We start from the raw sequence: 26505 nt of genomic DNA on the forward strand, positions 1-26505 counted from the left end.
GAGAGGCAGGCTGGATGGAATGAAGAGAGGCCAGAAGAATATGGAATTGAAGAAGAAGTAGTATGGATTAGGAAATTTAAGGCCACGTTAAGTGGTAGTTACAAGTGTAGCCTTAGGTCAGGGCCCCTGGATTCATCAAATTCAGCAGACTTGGGCAGAGTTGATTAGATGCTGAATTAAAACAGATGACCTCAAGGAAAATCAATCCCACACAGCAATTTAGCAATTTGAGATGATGAGACCAGTAATGATTGCATTTATATGATTTATTTGCAAGTTTGTTGTTGAACCCATTGTACATCATAAAGGAAAGTTCTCCAACAGTTTTAGTAATAATCAGCCATTGTAAATACTTAAACAAAACATCCATTTTCAATACTTGACCAAACCAAGAAATCTATTATCAGTTCAATATTCATTCTGCTTATTATGTATAAAAACTTGAAATGACCAAAGAGTCATTTTCAGACCAGAAAAAGTGGTTTAACAAAGAGAAACTACATTTCACATTGTAGTTGATAGTAAAATAGTAAATTAAAGAAAATATTTTTGCAGGCAACTAATCCCTCATCAAATATACCTCTTCCAGTTGCATATCCTCAAGTTAACCCTCCAGGCGTATTATGATATAGTAATATGAAATGAACAAATCAACTGAAAAAGAGAATTATGAACAAGAGAAGAAATTCATCCTCAGTAAACTCAGATTCATTTGCCACTTGCATTCTGCTAATTTTAGAATATGTAACGCATTAAAAACAAGGCTCAAAGTCAATGAAAACGTAAGTATTTTTATCACATCTTTTATGCATATATAAATGCACAAAGAGAAACCTTGTAGTCCAGTGGGTAGAGCATTGGACTACTGACCAGAGGGACCAGATTTGATTTCCGGGCACGCCCCTCTGGGCACCCTCAGCTCCACCCAAACTGTGCGATTTTTTGGGTGCCAGATCTTCCTGGGAAACCATAACCAGTACAGGGAAGGGAACTGGCCCCCCTACCCTGATGTGTGAATTTCAACGCTGTAGGGCTTAGGACTGGATGACCTCTACCATCACCTACCACACCAACCTTTCGGTTGGTTACCGTGTTTATGGTTTAAAATATATACATGCATGTATGTATATAATATTTCAATTTTTTATTCTACCATATAATTCCAACAGCATGAAAATAGTCAACAGGATAATTTTTAGTTTATAAAGGGAGACTCTCAGTGCACAGAATGTCATTACGACACAAGGTTGCAATCAGTGATCACTGATCACCACACTACAGTACCACCACCTTGTAATCCCAAGGTTCAAAAAGGCTCAACATAGCATGACATAATATTTGGTTCCCAAACGAAATGAAGTAGAATAAATGTCACCCTGTGAAATCATATATACATCATAAAGTATTGCATTTTCTTTGGGAATGTAACGTAGATCACTATCGTCCACTCTTCATTTTCCTGAAGCCGTATGACAGGTCACTTGTTTCACACCACATGGCCTTCTTTTGTCATACACAATATAATACACCTCTTGTGTAAGTTTCATCATTGAACATTATTACCTGATGATAAAGGATAACCTAAATGCAACTATTGGGAAAAACAAATCAATCTTAAGCATCAGCACCTGAGGTAGTGCATTGTAGAAACATACCAACTTTCTCTCAGCAGAAATTGCGAGAGAAAAAATACTTCATTTTCAACATTAAAATAAGCAGTGACGCTATGTACATAAAATGTGTTCTTTTAAAAGGTTTCTTTTGTTCTGTACTGATAACGAATGCTAAAATCAAGGGATTGAGACTCCATCAGGAAGACAAGCCACTCAAAAATAATCCATGTCACTGAAATTACTTCCACATGTCGGGTGATATATATATTTCATGGCCACTTGACAGACAAAAATGCTATAACACTCACAAGACACATCAAGGATATGGACACCCAAGATGGCCATAATGGAATAGTTAGTCACTGCGGATCATTCATTAATATAACAAGATACTCAATTCTCCCTTCTTCAATTGAAGCACTCACCATGGATAGATGATAAATCATGAATCGAGACCTACAGCAGCACACTTACACACTCGAACATTCTATATGACTTGACCCAATACAAAAATTGGTTGCCAAATGTATCCTAGATGAACTTTCACTCACCAACTAATTCACACACGATTTGCCTTTACTATTATTCCAATTAAGCTCCTCTTCTGGTAACACAATCATATCACAGCCAAAAGGAGTTCATTATGAGGTACACACACCTCCTTGATTGTACGCACAATCATGCTTCACACTCGGTCTTATTATTCAAGTGCAAAACGCCAATGCGATGCCAAACAGAGTTCAATGGAAAGTTAACACTCTGGCCACAGTTCTTTTGCCCAAACAACACACTCTGGCGACAGTGGACGAATCAGAAAATCAATGACTTCCCGAGAACCTGCCTCAATTTTTCAAATCAAATGCATTGGAAAGAAAACCTTTGTTCAAGTCCCTTCGAGGGGAGCCCTGTTCTGGTTTCTTTGGATGTTTCTATGGTGATAACTTTGCAGATTTCTCCAAGCTACCACTGGCGAAAATGACGTTGCCCAGTTGATCGGCACAAGGGCCTTCATCAAGTTATTAACTACTGACCACATTCAGCCATCTCTGCACTTACTGGAAACCAGAGATCAGCTGTTTTCAGTGAAATCCTCATTTTTCACCTCATAGCGTCAACTAGAGTGCAATAATGTTTATTGTGCCATTCCTCCCCCTGGCTGTCACTACACAGCGTTGAAACAAGAAACGGTGAAGTTGCAGAAGGGAACACGCACATCAATCTCACCAAAGATCCCTTCTCCCCTAGAGGGAGAAATATCCTCGACTCCCCACCCCCCTACTGCCTCTCCCCCGCTCCTTGGTCTCCCTTCTCCCCCTCCTCGATCGCCTCCCCGCCGTCCACCTTGTTGCCGGCCACTGCAGTCGGCAACGGCGGCACTGTCACCCCGAAGCGGCGGAGGTCCTCGAGGTAGGGCAGAGGCCGCGCCGGCCACGTCCGCCGCGACTTGAGCACCGACGCGTCCCTGGCGATCGACTCCAGCTCCACGACCATCGGGTGCAGCCTCTGCTCGATCCACTCGGCGATGGCGTACGGGTCCAAGATGTCGGCCAGGGTGTCCCTGGCCGAACGGATCAGCGCCTCGACACTCTGCTGCAGCCGGGCCAGCTGGTCCACGCCTGCCTCCTCCTCCACGCGTAGGGGGCTCGAGAAGTTGTGGCGCACGTTGTAGGGCGTCATCCAGCCCCTTCGGTGGTGCACGGCGTCCGTCAGGGCGGCGAACTCCCTCTCAGTGGTCTGCAGTCGGGCCGTGAGACGGAAGAAGAGGGCCCCGGGGAAGATGCACCGCGAGAAGCGGTCCCAGAGGAACGGGTCCCCGCTGAGGTCGGCCCAGCCTCCGCCACTCGGGTCCCGCAGGCCCGAGTCTGGGCACGAGAGGGCTGCGTGGGCGTCCTTGCGGAGGCTCGCGTTGAAGTGTCCTTTGGAGGCAGCCAGCAGGGACAAGGCCAGCGAAGGAAATGACGCAGGAAACAGCTCGCAGAGTACGGCGAAGTGATCGTATCTCTGCCAACCCGTGAGAACCAGTCCGCGGAAGCCGCCCCGGAATTTCGAATTCTCCCTGGCCATCACGTCCAGCCACCGCAGGTTGTTGTCCAGGTGTCTCTTGGCGTTGGGGACGTACACAGTCTCGCCGAAGGCCCCTTTGAAGGCCGATGCGGCCCACACACGCGGGAAGATGGCCGCGTATTTGTCCCACACTCCGGGCGGGACGAAACGGTAAACGTCCTCGGCGTACACCCACACCATTGGCTCCACGAGATTCCCCAGCCCGGATTCCTTCATCGCCTCCGGGGAGACGTGCCGCAGCATGTCGTCCCAGATGAGGGGCGTTGAGCCGTAGCGGTTCTTGACGTGGGCCGCGACGTGCGAGACGTGCCCGAGGAACAGCCTCTCCCTGGGCACGGATCGGCAGCGCGGGCACTCGCCCAACTGGAATACCTCGTCACAGCCGATGTGAATGTACCTGGGCGGCTTCCCCGAAGGGGTGGCATCCGAGTGGGCCTTCACCACTTCGTCCAGCAACTTCTCGACGAAGGTCCTGGAGGCGTTGAGCGAGGGACAGAGGGCCGTGGGAACCCGGTCGTCCTCCCTCAGCGCAGCCCACTCCTGGTGCTTGAGGGCGAACTCAAGGTGTCCAAAGGTCTGGACGAGGGGGATGACCTCGAGGCCCAGTCCATGTGCGGCGCTCAGGATGGCCGCCACGTCCTGGCGCGAATAGGCGTTGCCCGCGGCCAGAGGCACGATGGTGGTCCACGGGAACACGTCCTCCCACTCGATGAGGATCCCCGTCGCGCCCAGGTGCACCAGAATGGGCAGGATCCTCTTGATGAAGACTGCCGTCGGCGGGGCGCCTTTGAGGTCGAGGTGCACTATGCGGTGCGGGGGTACATAGAGGGTCTGCTTTGATGCGGAGGCGACGTTGACCGCTCCGCCCGCTTCCTCGCCCAAAGCCACGTCGGCCGTGGGCCCTGGCTGCTGCTCGCCCCCGCCGGCCCTGTTGCCTCCGTCACCCCGCACCTTCTCGTCCGAGTACTGCTGCAGGAAGAGGTTGCGGTGCTCAAGGTCCTCCCTGGCAGGGGGCTCTGGTAGCCGGAGGGCCTGCTGCTGCTGGTCGTCCAGCTGCGGGGACTTGGACGGCTGTCCGTCCCCAGGGGGTTGACCACCGGTTTCCACCTGGTTGAGGACGAACTGCACCCTGCGCTGTTTGCCGTTGGCCGTGAGGGACGCGGCCTGCTGGGGTTCTTCGGTTGGGGAGAGGAGGTCCTCGGGAGGGGGGGCCATCTTCCCCTCGGATCGCCCGAAGACGCCGAGGCCGCCGAAGGAGGAGTACTGCAAGCAGACGATGAAGATGAGCGTGGCCGCTGCGGCCGCCAGGAGGGTGGACTTTCGCCTCCAGGCCGTGAAGCCGAGGCGGCCGGCGTAGGAAGCCGCCAACCTCATGGTCCTGCGGGAGAAGAAACAGGGTTGCGTGTGAACCTGGGAACGGTCGGTCCACGAAAGGACGAAGTCCAAAGCGAAAAGGAGATTCCTTTGCTGCACACACATTCATAATGCATCGATGAATATTAGCATTTCGAAACAATTCAATGCTTTTGCTTGATATCAAGCAAATGCATGTCAACACCTTAACTTGGATTTCTTTAAGAAAAATCCCAAGCATGAAATGTCCATTTTTTAAGGCTACGGTCCGCTTGGAATGTAGAAAAATATTTTTCTATGGCATTCCCTAGGAAAATATCTCATTTTCCATTGAATGCCATAAACATTTGCGACAGTATTCAATGGAAAATGACGGAGGTTTGTGGAAAAGTAATTTAGTTTTGAAAAGGTGAGCCTTTGATTCCAATAACAATACCTTCAATAGCAAGCCCATGTTTCTCAATAAAATACGAGTGATATACGGTAAGTAAGGTCCGAATCGCTGTAACTAATCGAATGTCGAGCGAACATTGAAACTCGCATGCCCTCCGACTCCCGGCATGCCTTGCGCAATAAACGACGCCATCTGCATTGGTATTGTTGCAATGTGCTGTTTACGGTGTCAGTTCAAAATGTCTTAAACAATGAATCAGCCCACCGGCATACGAAATACGTTCAGTGATTCGTTTGCTGTCGTCAGCAAGGATCGTTTCTTTAGAAGTGGAAATTGATCGACAGATAATTGAAGTGTGCACGGCCCCAATGCGATGAGTGACGACAGCTAAGTGCGAAAGTGAGAGAGAACTTTCGAGGAGGGACGGGAGAATGTCCATGATGAACCCGGCCGACCATCAGTGATCACAGGCGATTTGGTCAAAGCCGTGGATGGAAAGATTCGTGATGACCGTACTGACCACCCACCGCACAGTCCAGACTTGGCGTCGACCGATTTTCACTTGTTCCGCTACCTAAAGGAATTTCTCGGTGGCAAGTGCTTCGCCACAAATGACGAGGTGTAAGAAGCAGTGGATCCTTATCCTCACAAGCGGTAGACTTCTATGACTTCGGCATGGAAAAGATTGTAGAACATCAAATAATAACACAAAAACATAAACTATGTAGGAAAAGAGAGAAAAATGTAAGGAATTAAATGCAAAAACCTTATTGAAATTATCTATGGTGGTTTCTTTTTTATAAGAAATCAAATCTTAATTTACGGATATTCCTCGTACCTTCCACTGCGGAATCATCTACTCCGACGCATATAACATCCACATTTGGCTATATGTCTCACGTTTGGATAATTGACGGTCGACCCGCAAACACTTCCGTGTCCGTCCCGAACACAGCTCATGGCACACAGCTTTAACGGCATCATTGCCTCACGAGAGGTCAACACCCCCCCCCTTCCACCATTTCAAATCCGCACTTACCCCGATTGTGATTTTTCTAAATAACCACTAAATGATATTTTTTTAAAGTGACATCCACCTTCACCGAATTATTATTATTATTTTTCCATCCGATTCAAAAAGAATAACAATCAGTTTTCAAAACCACACACAAATATATCACCGGAGCCAAACAAAATGGCAAATTACATAAAATTTTGTGCGAGCTAATTTTCATCAAATATTGCAAAAATATTTTTATATTTTCAGCATTGAAAATATGTGATCGTATTCGCAAGAAGTTTTCTATCGAATTGAGCAATTGGAAGTCAATTCACTAGACTCGCGCCCAAGCAAGTAATTCGGCTTAATTCCACATCTCTAAAACTAATTTCTTGCCATACTTTTCAAATAAATAATTAAAATATCCAGAGGAATGCGATTCATTGACAGTCATAATCTCAACCCCACATTACCTCCGTAGAGTTAGTCATTCGGTTTAATTAGATGAACAACAGGCCATTAGCACATTCCACAGCAACCCACAAAAGAGGAGAGGGGTTGGAAGGCAATTTCATCTTCATACAACCGAGTCCATGAACGTTGGAACGTACTCGTAAAAGATCTTCGAACATTAAAATCAGCCGAGAAAATATTAATAAATATTACAGTATTACGATTGAAAGTTTTCCAGATTGGACAATATTACCAGACGATATTTCACAGAATACGATCAAATATTTGATAGGCCGCATGGGGAAACTTCAACTCGCCATGGTAAGATTGACAAGGGTGGTTTGAAGAGTCTGCGTAAAAACCAAACAATTATTTGTTATATGTTACAATCAACATTTTCCGTAGCTAAAAAGAGAATGCACTCAATCTGAGAGGAGAAATAGTCCCCCAGGATCAGCCTCTTTTGGGATGGCTGTCGATGCTTTTGACCCACGACTATTATTACATGAAGAGCATTATAATAACTTCTTTTCTGCTTCGATTTACCTATATATATAAATATATATATATATAATATATATATATATATATATATATATATATATATATATATATATATATATATATATATATATATAGAGAGAGAGAGAGAGAGAGAGATAGATATCAGTATTTCAATCCCAGGATTGGTTTACCGCAGCCCTCCATTCTACTCTATTTAATGTCAATGTCCTCAAACCTTGATACCTTCTTTGCTTTAGTTCCTTCTTAATTTGTCCCATGTGCACGTCTCTCGGTCTTCCTCGTGGAATATTCCCTTCTATTTTTCTACCTATTATATTCCTAATCAATCCATTATGCCTTAATGTGTGTCCAATCCATCTATTTCTTCTTTGCCGTAGAGTTTTCCAATTATATATATATATATATATATATATATATATATATATATATATATACATATATAAATCGATAAAATCCACCTTAAGATCGCAGGTCGTACGCCGATAGATGGCGCTGAAAGGCTCCCAATGCAAAAAAGGGATATCTGATGATCTCTGGTCGCCATCTGACGCCTAAGTTCGGCACTTCTTCGAGATAAAAGGGCGCCGTGATTCGACGGCGCACCGCTGACTGATCGCCGCACTCGGGGACAAGTGCAAGGCCGTAACCGATCACGGGCGGACCCTAGTTCATTCAATTGACGCGTGCGTCGTCAAACACAGATTTGGAAGAGTCATGACAGCAAAAGCAGTGGTGATGGGAATATTCCAACGGCTCATTTGAAGTCGGCGTGAAAAATAATGACAACAGGATCGAACAGCTTCCCTCCCCCTAGTTACATCACCATGGCACGAGGACCGCCATGTCCTAATGATTATGCAACCGGCGCCGTAACGACGACGGTTGCATAATCATTAGGATTCGCCCCGAATCGGGAACCAAATGCAGGATCCTCGACCAACGGACACGACTTATCGATTTCCCTGCGGAGCGAGGGAAATAATCGATATCACATAAATAGATATCACGATTATCGATTCTTAAAACGAATATTATGCACGACAACCGATTGGATGCTGAAACTTTCACCTCCCATCGATATTCGGCTGTAAACCAAAATCTGAGGAAATTCTAAAAACTCAATTGATGATGTTCAAACTATGGTTGCCCAAAGAACTAAAACTATTGTTGAGAAAACTACAAAATCAAAGAACTAGATTTGGGATGAGAATCAAGGTAAATAATACGCAGGTCATGACGTTTTTGCGAAATGGGAAGGCTACATTGGACGTTAAAAATAGGAGGGCTATTGATCAGGTGGTCGGGTTTGCGAATCTTGGAAGTGCTTTGGACCACTGGACCTATTAAAGAACGAGTAGTTAGGGCATAAGAAAAATTGACTTAGAAAAGAAACATTGACAAGGATGCGAGAGAAGATGAAAGTGAGTAAGGATGTTGAGGGAAGAATAGTTCAACTTTAATTCGCAGAGTATTTTTGCAGGGAGTGGACATTGGTCAGAGTTAAAGAGAAAAAGGGGTTTTCTAATTGGTCAACATTATTACAAAGAAAAACCATTGTTGAAAGCGACTCGAACTATGTCGAAGTCATGGTACCAGAAATACGTAGTATGTCATCTCGCATCATTGAAGATTACACATAATATGTGGAATATTTAAAGGATGAAACTACCTGTATATATTAAATACAGGGAGTTTCAAAATAAATATCCGAGTTTTAAAACTTTGTAGCGTTTATTAAATTTAACTTACAATTATAAATTATCATCATCACATGAAAGAGAAACTCAAATAGTTTTGTCGGTAAACCAGTGAATACAATGTTTCCTATGTCGTCCATTAGAAAGCAGTAGTAGTAAAGATATGGCGACTAGTGAACAGAAAGCGTTCTGTTTTACAATTTGCAAGGACTGAATCAGTATTTAGAGTTAAACGCTTACTCGATCTCACGCCATTAGGTTATTACCTTTGGGGGTTCATAAAGGATAATGGGCATCAGTGCCTTCGCTACCAGATGACCTACCCGACTTAAGGAACAGGATTGAAGCAGTTCTTGGCAAAAATTACACTTCTCATTACACACTGATCAAGGTTTGGAAAGAACTCGCCGATCGACTCGATGTGCGCCGCGTGACAATTGGTGCTCACATAGAAAACTTGGGTTTGAATTGCTCTCTCAATTGACATTGCATAATTTATAATTGAAAGTTAAATGTAATATATATATAAAAGGTCTTAAAACCCCGATATTAATTTGTAAACACCCTGTGCATTGAGTGGTCAAACCCAAACTCTAGATAACATTTCTCGTCGACAAGCGCTTGTTTTGCACGCATGAGTGGCGTCATTGTATAATCCTGTGATTCAATCACCATCACGTATCTAAATCGTACCCTATTACTACAATTGTCCATAATTTTATCACACCAACTGAATAATGCACGAAAATTGATGACACATCGACAGGTTAGTAATGCCATCCATTAAGTATCACTGAAGAAATAAATACTAACTATCAGCTATTGTGCGAGATATTCTACTTGGTCTGAAACAATCAAAGATTGAAAATACGAAAGTCTATACACAAGGTTGGCGAAAAAAAAGGATCGGTAACAATATTTTCCTGACGTGTAGGTGAAGTGGTGAATTCAGACCGTCGGTTAAAAGTGTCTGTATGATCACAGATCGTATTGACATTGGCACAAGATGAGATAGTGCATATATAAAAATTACGGAAAATAATACTCCAGAGTAATGTTGGTTTGGAGAGTGTAAGCATTTAGTGATGCCCTTGATAAAAATATACCTGTCTGCATGTATCCAACTATTCATATACTATACTAATTATATATATATATACACACACACACACACACGAGGGTCATCCGGAAAGTAGTACCCGTTCGTGCCGCATGAAGTGCTGACGACGCGAGTAGCCGCTGGACGAGGTCAGATAGCTTCAGTGGCTTGTCTGCCTTCTCTGAGCCAAGTTGCGTGACGCTAGCATTGCCTGTGTTGTTTCTGTGATTGTTTACAATGTTTAAAAAAATTGAGAACGCCGCCAGTTGTGAAGTGAGGGCAGTGATTAAATTCCTCAATGCAAGAAACGTTCGCCCATGTGATATTCATCGCCAATTAAAGGAGGTGTATGGAGACAATGTAATGGACGAGTCGTCTGTTCGGCGGTGGTGTCGCAACTTCAACATGGGGAGGGGGAACACACACACATGAAATTGTTAAACACCATCTGCATTATGCAAAAATTTGTGCAAGATGGGTCCCTCGCGTATCTCAATGAGCTGGCGGCGAAGGACTATGCAGCAGGAATACAGAAACTTGTCACACGTTATGACAAATGCCTTAATTTGCTTGGAGATTATGTTGAGAAGTAGTTTAAAGTATCCTCTTTCAAATAAAATTTTTTATGTTTGTTAATATTTACTTTTGTGTCTTTATTTCACGAACGGGTACTACTTTCCGGATGACCCTCGTGTGTGTATATATATATATATATATATATATATTATACATTCATACTAATACAATCATAGGTTGTTCGCTAAACCATTACAAAATAGGTCGACGTTTCACAATGTAAGCCCACAAAGTAATAAAGCCAACAAAAATGAAAAAAACCGAAAAACAGTAACGGTAGGCTACACATTTAATTGATAATAAGCTTAACTAAAAATGTGAAACATTTAGCAAGAAACGCACGCATAAATTTTAATTAACTACAAACGACACAAAGCATATCTAAAAACAATTAATGACAAGGATTAATGACCGAAAAATTACCCTTGAGTAAAAAATCATCAAACAGGATAAAAATTGTAAAATTATTGAAGAGCAATACTATCAGACCTAATAATTTAGGCAACATAAAAAACCGATAATCTATAAGGCGTTAGATTACAGTGCGATAAAAGCAGAGTTATAAAAAATGGTCTCAAAAATTGCCTAGGTTACTACCTTATAAGAAATGGAAAACTTTAATTAAAGACTGGCGAATTAATTGTAGTTGGAAATCAGAATTACGCAAGGACCATTGCGCGGTTTTGCCCCGACACACAAATGTGTGCTACCTCAATATCGAAATATGTACATGCGAAAATCATCTGTTTATTCCTTATTCTTAGCTACATAGATGGCAGTACTACTGCCAAAGGTGTCCACCTCAATCAGCCTTTTGATTAGGAACCTAAATGCATGCTCTGTAATGCCTAACGAGTCCGGACGTAGGCACGATCTTTTCCTCTTATCTTGAATCCTAATAGCGTCCATCGTCCCGTTTCCCTAAGGTGTGCCTCTCCCTCACAACGGCGTCATCTGGAATAACAACCCGGGTTTGCCGCGACGGGGAACGAACCTTTCTCCCCCCTCTTATGGACTGGCCCTTCGTTGAGAACAGCCCCTCAAACAGCTTGGCTTAGTCCCAAGCCGACTCAGAAAGACACCAACCTTTCATTCAATACAACCGCGGAGTGAATCGACCACAACCCGACACAGCACGTGGGGACACCCCAGTTTCCCCACCTTCTATATTTAATATACAGTATATGTATATACACACACATATATATATATATACGTATATATGTATGTATATATACGTATATGTGTGTGTATGTATATATATATACATAAAATAGAAATAGATTGGAGGGAAAGGAGGCTAATCCGCAACCTGTACATGTCTCAGACTGCTCAGGTGCGAGTGGGGAACGGAGAGTCCGGTTGGGCAGTGTTAGGAAGAGGTCTAAGGCAGGGTTGCCCATTATCACCGTTGTTGTTTAACCTGTATGCAGAGGAAATGATTAAAGAGGCATGGGAAGAACTGGAGGTAGGAATGCAAGTAGGCGGAGAATTCATAAAATCAGTTAGGTTTGCTGATGACCAAGCTTTAGTTTGTCAGTCAACCAAGGGGTTGCAGGCATTGCTGAGTAAATTGGAAATTCAGTGCGACAGGTATGGGATGAGAATCAATATTAATAAAACAAAGGTTTTGCGATTTTCTAGAAAGAAAAAGGCTAAGCTAAACATTAAAATAGGAGGGCAAAAACTGGAGCAGGTAGAACCGTTTACGTATCTCGGAAGTGTTTTAGACCAACGCGGTCAAAGTAGAAGGGACCTAAGGAGAAGAAATGCGCTAGGCAAAGAGGCTTCCACAAGGAGGAGGGAGTTGAGTAGAGGGACGTTGAGTGAGGACATTAAGAAAAGACTCGTAAAAGCTTTGATATGGAGCGTAGCTATGTACGGTGCGGAAACTTGGTCATTGAAGCAGGGCGTAGACTGGAGGCTTTTGAATGTGGGTGTGGAGAAGAATGGAGAAGGTGAAATGGACAGAGAAGAACACAAATGAGGAAGTACTTGGTATGGTGGGCAAAGAGATGGGTTTGTTGGGAGAAATCCTGTGGAGGCAGGAAAAGTGGATGAAGGGGGTATTGACCGGCAGCGGGATGTTGAAGACTGTAATACAGGGGAGAATGTTAGGCAAAAGAGTAAAGGGAAGGAACAGGATAGGGATGTTGGACGGGATGAAGGGAGGAAGAAGGTACTCAGAGATGAAGAGGGGTCTGATGTAGATTAGGATACTGGATTTTGTATTTTGTTAGGAATCCCAAAATATTTATTTAGTGGCTTTGTCCATCCAAAAACCTACCTTAACCGGTAGATTAATCACCTAATTATATATATATATATATATATATATATATATATATATATATATATATATATATATATATATATATATATATATATATGTAGTCTCTCCGTCTCTCTTGAAGAAGGCCTCTGAGAGGGCCGAAAGCTCGAACAATTTACCGTGTGAGTGTCCTTTTAAATGTTGCTATTCTATTCGTGTAATATTGTGTCAGCCCATTATTGTGCCGCTCGTGTGAGTTTTTCCGTACAATCGTTCGTGATATGTATATGTGTATATATATATATATATATATATATATATATATATATATATGTATATATACATATATATATTTGAATCTGTACAGTGAAAGCTCCACTTAAAAATTATGTAGCACATCGAATCTAGTCGAAAATAAATCTATATTAAGTGGAAAATTACAGGAGTTTTCGCCTCTATTATTTTAAAACATTTGACATTCAAAAAAGGCTCAAATTTAGGACGGGAGGGGGGGTGCGGGAGAAGACTCTCCCCACCGCCGCGGAGTGGAACAAGAGAGGGTGTGTTGCGATTCGACGGCCTCGCTCGTCGCCTTTCGCGCATTGTGGGGCAATTATTTGCATCTGTGAGATATTCTAGCTGCGGTGATGGTCCAGCCGTCCTGGACACGAATTGGACTACCGGGGACGCCTTTATAAGCATATATTGATTGGTCCACTCGACAGGCCATTTCTCACTCACTCCAATACACCGATGCTGGGGGATTATCATCCTTCCCCGGGTCAACCTTACTACCTGCATTCCGCCGCGAAATTTGCTGCACGCATTTGTGGAGTCTAAGAACCTCTGTATCTGGAAATTAAAGGTTTGCGTAAAGAGTAACGGGAACAATTTTCTCCTCACGCGACTGCACATCGCACCGCACAGGTTCTGTGGTGGTGGGTCTGACCTTCAACACGCGCCAATCGCCTGCGAGCGTCCGTCCAGGCTGGTGCGTGCTTTCAGTGGACAACCCTGTCGAGTGACACGGTGCAAGCGCAAAATACAGCAAACGATTGAATAGCGGTACGCCATGAAATTTTGTGTTGGACTGGGGAAATCGGGTATGGAGACGTTGGGCATGATTCGCCAAGTGTCCAGGGATGAAAGCAAGTCACAAACTGGAGTTTGTAAGCGACAAGCTCTTCAAAGATGACCGAGAGAGTGTGGAGGACGAGCTCAGCGCTGGAAGGCCGTCGATTGCAAGAATCGACGACAGCGTGCAACGTGCGCGTGAAGTGCTGAATTCAGCTGACCGTCGGTCAAGTAGTAGTAGTAGTTTTAAGGGGAGGCGACCGACAGCTAAGGTCATTTGCGCCATAGGGGATGGACAGGTAAGGATGAAGGGTGGAGAGAAACCCGGCGTCGGCATTAGCCTACTCTTTACGAAAGGCGCCAAGGGGTCCGCAGCTTAACGTCCCATCCGACGGACGGCGTACTCACTCAAAGTGCCCTCCACAAAGCACCTCAAGTAGGGATCGAGATACCTCTGAAAAATATTCAACACCGCCGGGATTTGAACCCGCGCCCTCAGGGTGAGAAGCCAGTACGTTAGCCCCCGCACCATCTCGATCCCCGTCGGTCAAGTGTGCGCATGATCACAGATCGTATATTGGCATTGATAAGAGTGCGACAGTGTACACTATCATTATCCATGAAAAGTTGTCGATGCGCGAAAGATCCGCGCTAAACTCGTCCTCCCGTTAGGACGGAGTCAAAAAGAGCAGAGTCGAGACTGTCTGCTTGCAAAGACCTTCTGCAACGAGATGAAAAAGACCCTGTCTTTCCGGACAGTCCCGACTTGGTGCCAGCAGGCTTTTTCCTATTCCCAAAAGTGAAATCCTCCCTCCTCAAAGGACGCCACCACTATGGGACCCTAAGTTCCGACAAAGAAGCTTGCACGCATACCCTTAAGGACCTTCCGGAATCCGTCTACCAGGGAGTCTTCGAGTTGTGCAGGAGCCGCAGGGCAAAGTGTGTCGACACTCAACGGAAGAAGCACTTTGAAGAACTTCGAGGCACTGTGGCGATATACAAAATAAATCTATTTTTCCAAAAATATCGCGACACTTTTCATGCAAACCATTCATGACCGGTAATGTGGATACCACTTCGTAAATATGGGGTCTAAGATTGCTCTGTCGCGTGGAAACGACACAAATATGACGTCTTCTTCCTCCTCGACCCCCCAATACACACTAACACCCACAGACAACCAACCATCTGGTGTTTCGGTATTTCAGGCGAGAAGCGAAAAGTGACAACTTTTTCCGTGTCGTTTTCATCGGCCATTTCCTTTGATGGTCTTTGAAGCCTTCAGTTCGCCACCTGAGGGTCACCGAAATGCCAATAGTCGAGAGAGTCCGAAAGTCCAAACTCTGCAATGAATATCAATCGTACTAATATATCCGCAACTGCATGTACGAGGGTAATTTGAAAAGCTCTCGTGATGGAATAGAAATATTTCAATTTTCGTGAATACATTTCGTGGATTGCATTAATTAGGTCGACACTCGGCGATGATTTTCCCAAATGCGAAAAATACACTCCGTTTTTGGCAGTAAAATTCGAATAGCATGGTTTCATGGATCTGAGCATCTACATATACGTAATACCGGTGACCTAACACCCCCTGCAAGCCGCCGCAAGGGCGTGTGGCGAGGGTGTTAGGTTACCAGCCATGCATTCACAATCCCAATTATCTCACCTCCACATAAATATTAGTTTGACCATGCACTGACGCAAAGTTAATCACACGAAAGGAACTACTTACATGCAACAATATTCAATAACAGGATATCTATTTGTCAAATTAAGCGGTAGAATTGTTAAAAGATGGGTCTAATAAATAAAAAGATAACATGGAAGAAAGAGCTCACAATATATCGATAAAATATACATACCATCAATTCTTATTATATCCTACGAGATTGCTGTCATATCTATTTTGATCTTTATTGGCACAATATTCACGAATTGCACGGTCAAAATACGAACTTATCAATCTATCCGTTCTACAATACATCTCCCTGATTTTACGTTGGTGATCTGATCCATCGTAGTAAGTTGGGGCCTGTAATGTGTCTATTTAACATCCTCAGATAAGTAACCTGCCTCAAATTTACGCTGTAAATGTTACCTGCATTTAAGCATACGGTCACTAGTGTCTCCCAATTCTTCCAAAAGTGTAGTGACACGGCCATCTTGTCCATGACATCTAGTTCCGAAATTAAGCCTAATTCATGAAGAACCCATACACCCGCAGTATACTCAAAGTGGGGCCTGGCTAACGAGAAATAACTAAGTTTCTTGACCCTCTCATTACAATTCCCAAGTACCCTTTTCATGAGTGCTAAATTTTTATATGCTATTCCGCTAATTTAACGTACGTCGTTACCACAGGGCATATCCTTAGTTATCGTTACACCCAGGTATTTTACCGATTCCACGCGCGTAATGTTAATTCCCTCTGAGACGTTAGCATTTTCGGGTGAAATACTCTTCCTCCAAAATTTTATTGAAGGCTAAATATCTTAGGCGACCACGGGTTGCGAATACATCTGTGGTTTCCAGGTAACGATAGTTAGATAGGTAGACGTAAATGGTCTTAGCATTCGGAGTAACGAATAACTGTTCCAGACCGCATTATTTTTAAATTTCGTGGATACGTTAGCTGCATCGTATTACGAGTGTACATTACTCGTATATCGGCGGTTATAGGGCAAACACCGGGAAAAATGTCGAGTGAAAATGATTGGATTCGGCGGTACTAGTCTGGCTTCGACCTCTGGAAACAAGGACGATCGAAGTCGCGAAACGCGTGCAAATGCTCCTCTCGACATCGGAGGCCGTACGCCATTCCTGCGGGGAAATACCGGTGAAACATTTGGAAATTTGGGTGATTGTAATCGTTTCCATTGTTTTATCATGAAAGTCCAATGTAAAGACCAAAGCGCTGTTTTCGGAATAATGTAAAATAAACAAGAAATAAATAAATAAATAAATAAATAAATAAATAAATAAATAAATAAATAAATAAATAAATAAATAAATAAATAAATAAATAAATAAATAAATAAATAGATAAATAAATAAATAAATAAATAAATAAATAAACTAATTAATTAATTAAGTAATCAATACTGACAAATTCATCTATAGATGTCTTACACATATACAATCTGCGTGCAAGCGGGGTGAAGGAAGAATGAAGAGTGGAATGAAAATGAATGACCGGAGAGGGAGGGAAAGGAAAGCGGGAAATTAAAGGGATTAAAAAGAGAGGTTGAACGGAGGGGGAATGAAAATGAATGAACATAATTACTCCGAAAAATCCACCAAAAAGGCCCGTGGCAGGGGGTGCAAGCACCAGGTGGTAAGGGTAAGAGATAAAGGAAGGATATGAGGGAGGAAGGGAAAAGGGAAAAGTATTCAGTAAATAAACTATCAAATAACGTGCAAATTGCTATACACGCTGGAGGAAGACTCGATTCAAAACTTATTCACCAAGTAAATTAGTTGCTTGCTATGCGATAAAAGGAAATAAAAATTAAACAAAACCATTTATAGGGCAGGCCTCCACCATAACAAGACAGGTCACACAGAATTGAAAAGTAAGAAGTGGAATTTGTACTATCACTACATGGACATATAACTCATGGTCTCCGCCCCGTAAGTCACAGGTAGGGAATGTGGAACACCGCTGTGCGCCCCCCCCCCCGCCACCCACGGAGAGAGAGAGACGATGGGATGGAAGGAGAAGATTAAAAGCAGACAAAGCAGGGCAAGCAATACTGTAACGAGCACTAAATCCAAGTCCCATGTGGTCATGCGGGAAGGGTTTTGACAACAAAACACACGAGATTAGTGAAAGTGAGTTAGGAGGACTATTATTATAAGTTAATCTACCGGTTAAGGCAGGTTTTGGATAGACGCAACTACCAAATAAATATTTCATTAATCCTAACAAAACACAAAATCCAGTATCCTACTCTACATCAGACCCCTCTTCATCTCTGAGTACTTTCTTCCTCCCTTCATCCCGTCCAACATCCCTATCCTGTTCCTTCCCTTTCCTCATTTGCCTAGCATTCTCCCCTCAATTACAGTCTTCAACATCCCGCTGACGGTCAATACCCTCTTCATCCACTTTTCCTGCCTCCATAGGATTTCTCCCAGCAAACCCCTCTCCTCGCCCACCATACCAAGTACTTCCCCATTTGTTTTCTTCTCTGTCCATTTCACCTTCTCCATTCTTCTCCACACCCACATTTCAAAAGCCTCCAGTCTACGTCCATCCTCCTGCTTCAATGACCACATTTCCGCGCCGTACATAGCTACGCTCCATATCAAAATTTTTATGAGTCTTTCGTTAACATCCTTACTCAACGTCCCTGTAATCAACTCCTCCTCCTTGTGAAAGCCTCCTGAGCCTTTTACTGAGCAATTCTTCCCCTTACGTTTCTACTACTTTAACCGCGTCGGTCCAAAACACTTCCGAGATAAGTAAACTGTTCTACCTGCTTTTGCTGTTGCTGTTCTAGCTGTTCCGTTTTTGCATGTGGTAGTGTTGTCTTTACGGGTGGTGACCTAACACCCCCCGCCACACGCCCTTGCGGCGGCTTGCGGGGTATTATATAGATGTAGATGCTCTAGTTTCTGCCCATCATTTTAATCTTGGTAGTGAAAATGGAGATGGTTTCCCTTTGTTTTCCTCAATAATGTTTTTAACGTGACACCATCATTCAATGTCCACCCCACTGTAGTCAGACGCCTTTGCAGCGGCCTCACTGAGGAACAGACGCTGTGTTAGGAGGAATAATTATTCACAAGACGCTGTGGGTGAGTGGATTTTCGCTATCTCTAAACCTCAACTCGCTATCCCGTATTGTGCGCGGGAAGGATGTGGATGATACGCAGCACGGCCGAGGGGGAAACGAGGGAAACGCTGATGGACCAAGAGATGGAGAGGGGAGCATATGAATGGATTACATGAATTGTGTGGCAGAATGAGAGTTGGAATGGGAAGGGGGATTGTAAATGGAGTAGGATGAGCAGGGGGAGGCACGTCGGACGGTGCTTAGGGAACGTCATTGAGGAGCGGTTTTCCAGTTCCGCGGCGTGCGTTAAATGTCCCATTTCGGCACTCAGGAGTGAATGCCGGCAGTGTGCGCCGATTCTCCCGGGGTCAATTTATATTGAAGCACGAGGGTGTCCGACAGCATGCCTCTAAAAGATAGGCTAAAGAGAGGGGGAGTGAGCAAAACAGCAACAGATAACTGATTCGCTGCGGCCACAACGTCAACTTCCGTTTCCTGTGTCACCGCGCAGAAGCGATGCTCGTCTCGGGTTCCGTCCGCGCGTCCGGTCTGCCGATTTCGCTGGGCGAGGTGGCCCATTCAATCCGCCGAAAAGGGGGGGAAACTCAATCGTGACGCCCTCGGAGGAAACATTCTTGGGATCAGATCAAGTGTTTGGGGGTAGGTCCTAACGCCACGCCTTTAATGGGGAGCACATATCAGGACAATATGCGGATTCGCTTTAATGAAACCCGGCTTTATGCTAAACGGGTGGCGGGGAAACGTAAATTGGAAAGCAAAAGAGAGAGGTGATATTTCGCACTAGTTGGGTCTCGTTCATCTAAATAATACCTCGCAAACCGCCGCAGGGGCGTGTGGCGGGGGGTGTTAGGTCACCACCCGTAAAATAGAATATAGTCACATGCAAAACAAGAATGGAATTTCATAATTCATTTGGAATATGCCGTAGGAAGTATTTGGGATCATTGGAAGAAAGCTTGGTAAATAGAAGTACATAATGTCCAGAGATAATCCGCCAGAGTTGTCAAACATTATTACGATAAGAAGACGATTTTGATATGCCTTTTTCGGAGGAATTAAACTGGGAGCCGCTTGAGATGTAACGAGAACAGGCGAGAAAAACTTTTCGAAAGGCTCAGAAGAAACGAGTTTAACAATGACACTGAATGAATTATAATGGCCCCACACTATTTGGGTAGGTCAGACCACAATGATAAGGGAGATAGACTCCAGCACTGATAGATACAAATACTCGTTCTTTCCCCGGATAATCAGGAATCATAATAACAGGGAAACAAAGTCACATGAGAAATAGCAGAGACATTCGATTTACAAGTCAGGACAAGATTAAACGTTGCGTAGACGTAAGGCATATCCATTCGTAGGTGCATGAGCATGTTACTTGACGGTATATGTTTTGCATGCGCGTAAGTTAAAACAGGTTTTTGCAAGAATATATGCGCCTGTATGGGTGTGAATTGTCATGAATTTGCTGGTTTTGCATGTGATGTTATTATCTTTAACGGGTGGTGACCTAACACTCACCGCCACAGGCCATTGCGGCAGCTTGCGGGGCATTATGTATGTGCAGATGAAATTGCCAATAGCGCTTCACGCGGCAGTACGGAGGACAAGATCGGGTCGACGCCAATGTCCATCCCCGATAGCTTTATTGCCGCGTATGTGAACTATGACCGACTGTGAAACGATGAAAATACCTCCAGTATAATGCAAACGATAAATAACATCCAAAATTAGAAAATCTCCGTTGATATTCACCACCAATCTTGAGGAAGAGCTAAAAAATGGCTTTCGCATCACATATTGTAATTTAACGAACTACTCGAGCGTTGGCAATACCCTGCATTCCCACATCCGAATATATAAATTATCCTCCCCTGTGGATACAGAGAAACCAAAAAAAAGCTTTAGGTAACGAAAGAAAATGAGAACTTTTTAGCCGTATTTATGTTTTCCCCCGCAAACTTATTTAATGGCTAGGCAAAAGTTCGGTCCACCAAAAAAAACATTTACACGAACATTGTTGCCACGTCTCCCTTGGTATAGGTTCAGGTGTAATAACGTTAACATGGAATCGTAAAATTGTCGAAAATATGCTCACATTGTTCTATCGTTACCTTCCGTTGGAGAAATATCAGATACAATTTCTTCATTTTTTTCGAATATGGTGTTTGTTTAAGAACTTCGATAACCGAACCATATTTTTAAGTTAATCAATATTTGAAAACCCTTCTGCCATAAAATTAGCAAAATGCGAAACAAAAACAGGATATTATAGGACATGACTATCTCGAACGCAATGAAAGGCATACACTATTAAAATGTGTCATCTTGATATGATCTCCGGCAATCCACGCATTATTATTTTTATTATTGAAACCACCTTTTAAAAGCTTCGGCTTGACAAACTGATAACTCCACAATATCCTAATTAAAGGACGGAGACTTGGAAATAGGGTTCTTTCAGTGGCGTCGTCGTGACCCGATCTGCAGAGGGAGGCCCTCGGGGTATTGTCCAACGGGAGCGGTGACGGCTGCCTCCTCTGCCATCCTCACTTCGGCACGATCGCCCTCACTAGTGCAAAAGGTCGCGTCGCCAACGGAGGGCACGTTCCCATGACAGCTCGCGCCACAAATATCAATGAGTCGCATGTTTGGAATCGTGACGGAATCTCGAGAGCTGTGTGCTAGCGAGCAATCGGGCAGAGCGCAATCGGCCAAGGGACGGCCAATCAGAGGCGAGAACGGTTTGTGCTTGTGGATGACCAAAGAGCGCAACGTCACGGGTTGTGAATCCGAGGAAGGTGAGGGTCTAGGGAGTCTCTTCGGGGGGGTAGGGGGCGGAGGAGGGAGTTCACTTCCACGCATGAACTGAAATAATTCCCTTTTCTTCGGAGGAACGATGCAATCTACGATTAATTTCAAAAGAAACGCACCATTCAGCAATTTTATAGTCGGAGGACTAAGTTTGGACATCGACATAAATACCCCGCGATCCACCAAGAGGGCGTGTGGCAGGGGGTGCAAGAACCAAGTGGGAAGGTGAGTGATAAGGGAAGATGTGGGGGAGAAAGGATATTCAGTAAAAAAAATCTATCAAATAACGTGCCAATTTGTAGAGGGACTTCATTCAAAACAAGGGTTATTTCACCAAATGAATTAAGTTATTTGTTAAGCGAAAAAAGGGAATAAAAATGAACCAAAATCATTTATACAACAGACCTCCACCATAACAAGACAGGTCATGTAGAACTCAAAAATAATAGGAGGAAACTTTACTATCACGTGGACATGCAACTCATGGTCTCCGCCCCCAAGAGACACGTACTAGGGACGGTGACACACCGTCGTTGGCAGCGGACGGCATGAGACATCCCCCATACAAATAGAGATAGAGAGAGACGATGGGATGGAAGGAGAAGCTAGCAAAAAACAACAAGGTTTTCAAATGCCAGACATACTAATAAGTAATCTTAATTTGATTAAAGCTGACGGGGTCCCATTCCCCCTTTGGAACCGCCCCTGATACGAGGATTGGTTTGCAGCAAATCTAATCTCCCCGATCCCTCCCTTCATTCCAGCGCAGCCCCTTTCACCACCTTATTCACCGTCCGTTCTTTGCCCTCCTCTGTCCTAATCCTTTCTTCCAGGTTACTCGCCTCTCTCTTTTTATGTTTTTACTCCATGCCTACTTAAATTTTCCACTATTTTTTGTGAATTTCATTGGTCACTGCTCTCTTGATATTTTTATCTTTTGCCCTCCTTTTACCCTCAAATGGTATGTATAAAATTTATCGGGAAAGGTTTCTTAAAAATATGATATTTATTTCAGATATTGCTGCATTGCCTGTCAAAATTCTACAAAGTACTACTTCCCTTGAGAGCGTCCACACACTTTTGCCCGAGCGGATTTTCCACGACTCGAAGGGTCCTCCGTGGTAGGCGGATTCCGGAAGGTCCTTAAGGGTACGTATGCAAGCTTCTTTGACGGCACCTCAGGGCCCCATGGTGGTGGTGTCCTTTGAAGGAGGGAGGATTTAACTTTTGGGAATAGGAAATAGTCTGCTGGTGCCAAGTCGGAGGGACTGTAAGGGGGTTGGGGAATTGTCGCGAGAAAGTTTTCGCAAGCAGACACTCTCGAGAGACTGCTCTTTTGGTCGTCCGTCTAAAGACCTTCAAGGGACGAGTTTAGCGCAGATCTGTCGACAAATCGCCAAAATTTCAGTGATATAATAGTGTGTGCACCCTCACTGTCTAATCAATGCCAATCTGCGATCATACGCATACTTAACCGACGGTCTGAATTCAGCACTTCACGCACACTTCAGGGAAAAATGTTTACAGATACTTTTTATGCATAAAACTTAGTAGTAGCATTTATGGGAGGCGACCGACAGCTGAGGTCATTTGCACCATTAGGAATGTAAAGGAAAGGATGAAGGGCGGAGAGAAACCCGGCGTCGGCGACTATTTGTGAAAGGAGCCAATAGGTCAACCACAGCTTTAACGTCCCATCTGACGGACGGCGTACTAACTTAAAGTGCTCTCCACAAAAACCTTAAGTAGAAGGGATCGAGATACCACTTACAAATATTCGACACCGTCCGAATTCTAACCCGGGCCCTCTAGGTGGGAAGCCAGTACGATAGCCATCGCACCATCTGGATCCCCAAATAAAACTTGTATGTCTCCAGATATCCAGAGAAGGATGTCTGGAGTCTTGTCCAGATCAAAATTTCCGATCCGTAATTGCTGCAAGACCAATTACTAGCGCTGACCTTGAGTGTACTCCTTTACTATTTCACTGGCGGTTGTCCCTGGCAGCGCGTAGGCACCCGCCGCTTGGCCTTCTTTGGATTAACTCTTTCTCGCGTCGACCGCTAGATGTCCTCTTTTCCAGTGCGTCTACTAATGCCGGTGACGCATACACAGGTGCGTACAATGATGGGCCCAATGACATTCAGGATTGTTTTCCCCTTGATTGGGGTCGCCCTGTCCTTCAGCATTGCCCAAGATTCCGCCGCCTCGCACAACATTGACACGCCGATGCCCTTTAAATGATCGGCTTTCGACATGGACACCCCACGATCCACGAAAAAGGCGTGTGGCAGGGGGCGCAAGCACCAGGTGGGAAGGGCGAGTGATAAGGCAGAAGCATATGGGAGAGGAAGGGAAAAATATTCTTTAAAAAAATATCAAATTGCGTCCAAATCTGGACGCATGCTGGAGGAAGACCCAATTCAAAATAAGGGCTAATTCAATCAACAAATTAGTCGTTTGTTTTGCGAAGAACCACAGCCATATATACGACAGGCCTCCACCATAACAAGACAGCAATGATAGTAACATTCTTACACCAGATAACTTTAATAGTAAGACCGGGTGTCGATGTATTATCGGGATGATATAACGTACAAATTTGTAAACATGCTGGAGGAAGACTCAATTCAAAACAAGGGTTAATTCACCCAATAAATTAGTTACTTGTTATGCGACAGGAGTGAATAGCAATGAAGCACAAACGACAAGTCTCCAACCACAAAAATACAGGATTCAGAATTGAAAAGTAAGAGGGAGATATTCTTCTATTACATGGACATGCAACTTACAATTGTCTCCACCCCCAAAGACACACTTAGGGAATGTGACGCCTCCGCTGCAGGCCAGTAGCGGTATCCCCCCCCACAGTGAGAGAGAGATGAGGGATGGAGGGAGATGCTAAAAAAAACAAAGTAGGGCAAGCAATACTGTAACGAACACTAAATTCATTAAATGGAATTCACATGCAGTCATGCGGGAAGGGATTTGACAATATGAAAGTCAGGATGATAGATATTAGGACAGACGGATTAAAGATGCCGTTTTTTCCTCGCACCATCAGAGAACAAAATAGATATGATCAAAGGCGTGAAGGGGATAATTAGTACTGGCAACGATTTCTTCCCGAATTCCTGCATTGATTTATAATAAACCCATCTTTACAACATTGTTCCCGCATGATTCGAATATAACCTCTTATTATATACTCGTATTATTGCATGTGAGTACCTTATTTCTTGTGAATAACTTATTTCAGTGCATTACATCTACATAATATCAATCAAGCCATCGCAAGGACGCGTGGTAGGGGGTGGTAGGCCACCAAACATTCAACATACATGTATATTTCCTCTATTTCCTCATACACCTGGCATCCTGCGACCCAACGGAAACAGCGTGGAAAGGGGGCGACCGAACACCAATCATGCAATATATCTTACGAGTATAACAAGGTTAGCAGCTATTCGCGCGCCTACACAAAGAGGACAAGAAAATACGTTAAAAGAGGACAGGCAAACATGCAATTCAGACACTTATTACCGGTTAGTATTCTACGCATTCCGGACGGACAATTAACAAATACAATACAGGGTTCGTCCGGAAAATAAGTGTACTGAGCTCAGGAAAAAAAATTTATTACACTTTTACATATCTTAAGCTAATATTCCTCAAAATAGGACCCTTGTGAGTCGATACACTTGTTCCAGCGGCGTTCCCATTCCTGGAACGCTCCCGCGAAGGCATCATCGGGAACCTCTCGAAGACTCGTCGTCGACCTCTTCTCTGCCCTCCACGAACATCTTGTGCCACCGAAAGATCATGTTTCTGGACATGGCTGACTCCCCGTAAGCCTGGTTAATCATTCCGACAGTTTCGGTAGACGATTTCCCAAGCTTTACCGCAAATTTGATGGAATAACGCTGCTTCGGCATCGCGTTCCGTGACGTGGGTCGAAGCGTGGAGGTTCGCGTTAACAGAGCTCCTCACTACACCACAGCTCAGAGCCGACTGCCTTTTTCAGCGTCGCTTGCCAACATACCCCCCTCCAATCGCAGCCCGTCAGAGCGGTGCTGGGCGCGCCTGGAGCGGCGCGCCCAGCCCAGGTGTCAGTACACTTATTTTCCGGACGAACCCTGTAGACTTTATGTACCTATTTTCGACGGGGCGTACCTATTATTTTCTTACGTGTTCCCCCCTTTTATTGTTGTCACGAATAGTACGCGGGAGACAAGAATACTTGAATTCTATCCGTTCTGCAGTCTAACTCTCTAATTTTGAGACAATTTTCAACCCTGCAAATGTCATTAGGGGGCCTTAATTACATCTTCAATGTCGGATGCAAAATCACCCGCTTTATATCTCTGTATCCTTTCCCCCGTTTTCTTCGGACGTCTCTTTGCATGGCTTTGATTTCTCTAGTTTTTGTAGTGTCGTTTGGGATCTCGGTATCATCGGGTCATGATTACGTCCAAGAATACGCTATCCTTCGCCCGTCCTTCGAGAAAAAAAAGAAAGGCACGAAGTGCTCTAGGCTGCAGGTCGTGGCCCATGTGGGCACCAACGACGTCACGGACCGTGGATCCGAGGAGGTCCTCCGTTCCCTTAGGGAACTGAGCTCCGAGGTGAAGCGCGTCCAGGGCGTCGAGGGGGTTCGGCTGGGACTAACGGTCTGCAGCATCGTTCCGAGGGAGGATCGCGGGTCTCTGGTTTGGAGCCGAGTGGAAGGCATAAACCAGAGACTATCGAGATTCTGCTCGGAC

The 26505-nt window shown here is 44.3% G+C and overlaps 1 protein-coding gene across 3 annotated transcripts in view; it reads right to left on the bottom strand.

Annotated features, from left to right (window-relative positions):
• Positions 1-1121: 1121 nt before the first annotated feature.
• Positions 1122-26505, bottom strand: part of LOC139693846 (hexosaminidase D-like) — a 103543-nt gene continuing 78159 nt past the window's right edge. For all 3 annotated transcript variants that reach the window (XM_071592151.1, XM_071592152.1, XM_071592150.1), the window contains one exon: positions 1122-5055. In XM_071592151.1, coding sequence (XP_071448252.1) covers positions 2889-5051 — 2163 coding nt within the window. In that variant the 5' untranslated portion in view covers positions 5052-5055 and the 3' untranslated portion in view covers positions 1122-2888. The remainder of the gene's footprint in view (positions 5056-26505) is intronic.

The sequence above is a fragment of the Hetaerina americana genome, unplaced genomic scaffold (genome assembly GCF_022747635.1).
Source record: "Hetaerina americana unplaced genomic scaffold, ioHetAmer1.1.p SCAF_5, whole genome shotgun sequence".
In the NCBI taxonomy this organism is placed as follows: domain Eukaryota; kingdom Metazoa; phylum Arthropoda; class Insecta; order Odonata; family Calopterygidae; genus Hetaerina; species Hetaerina americana.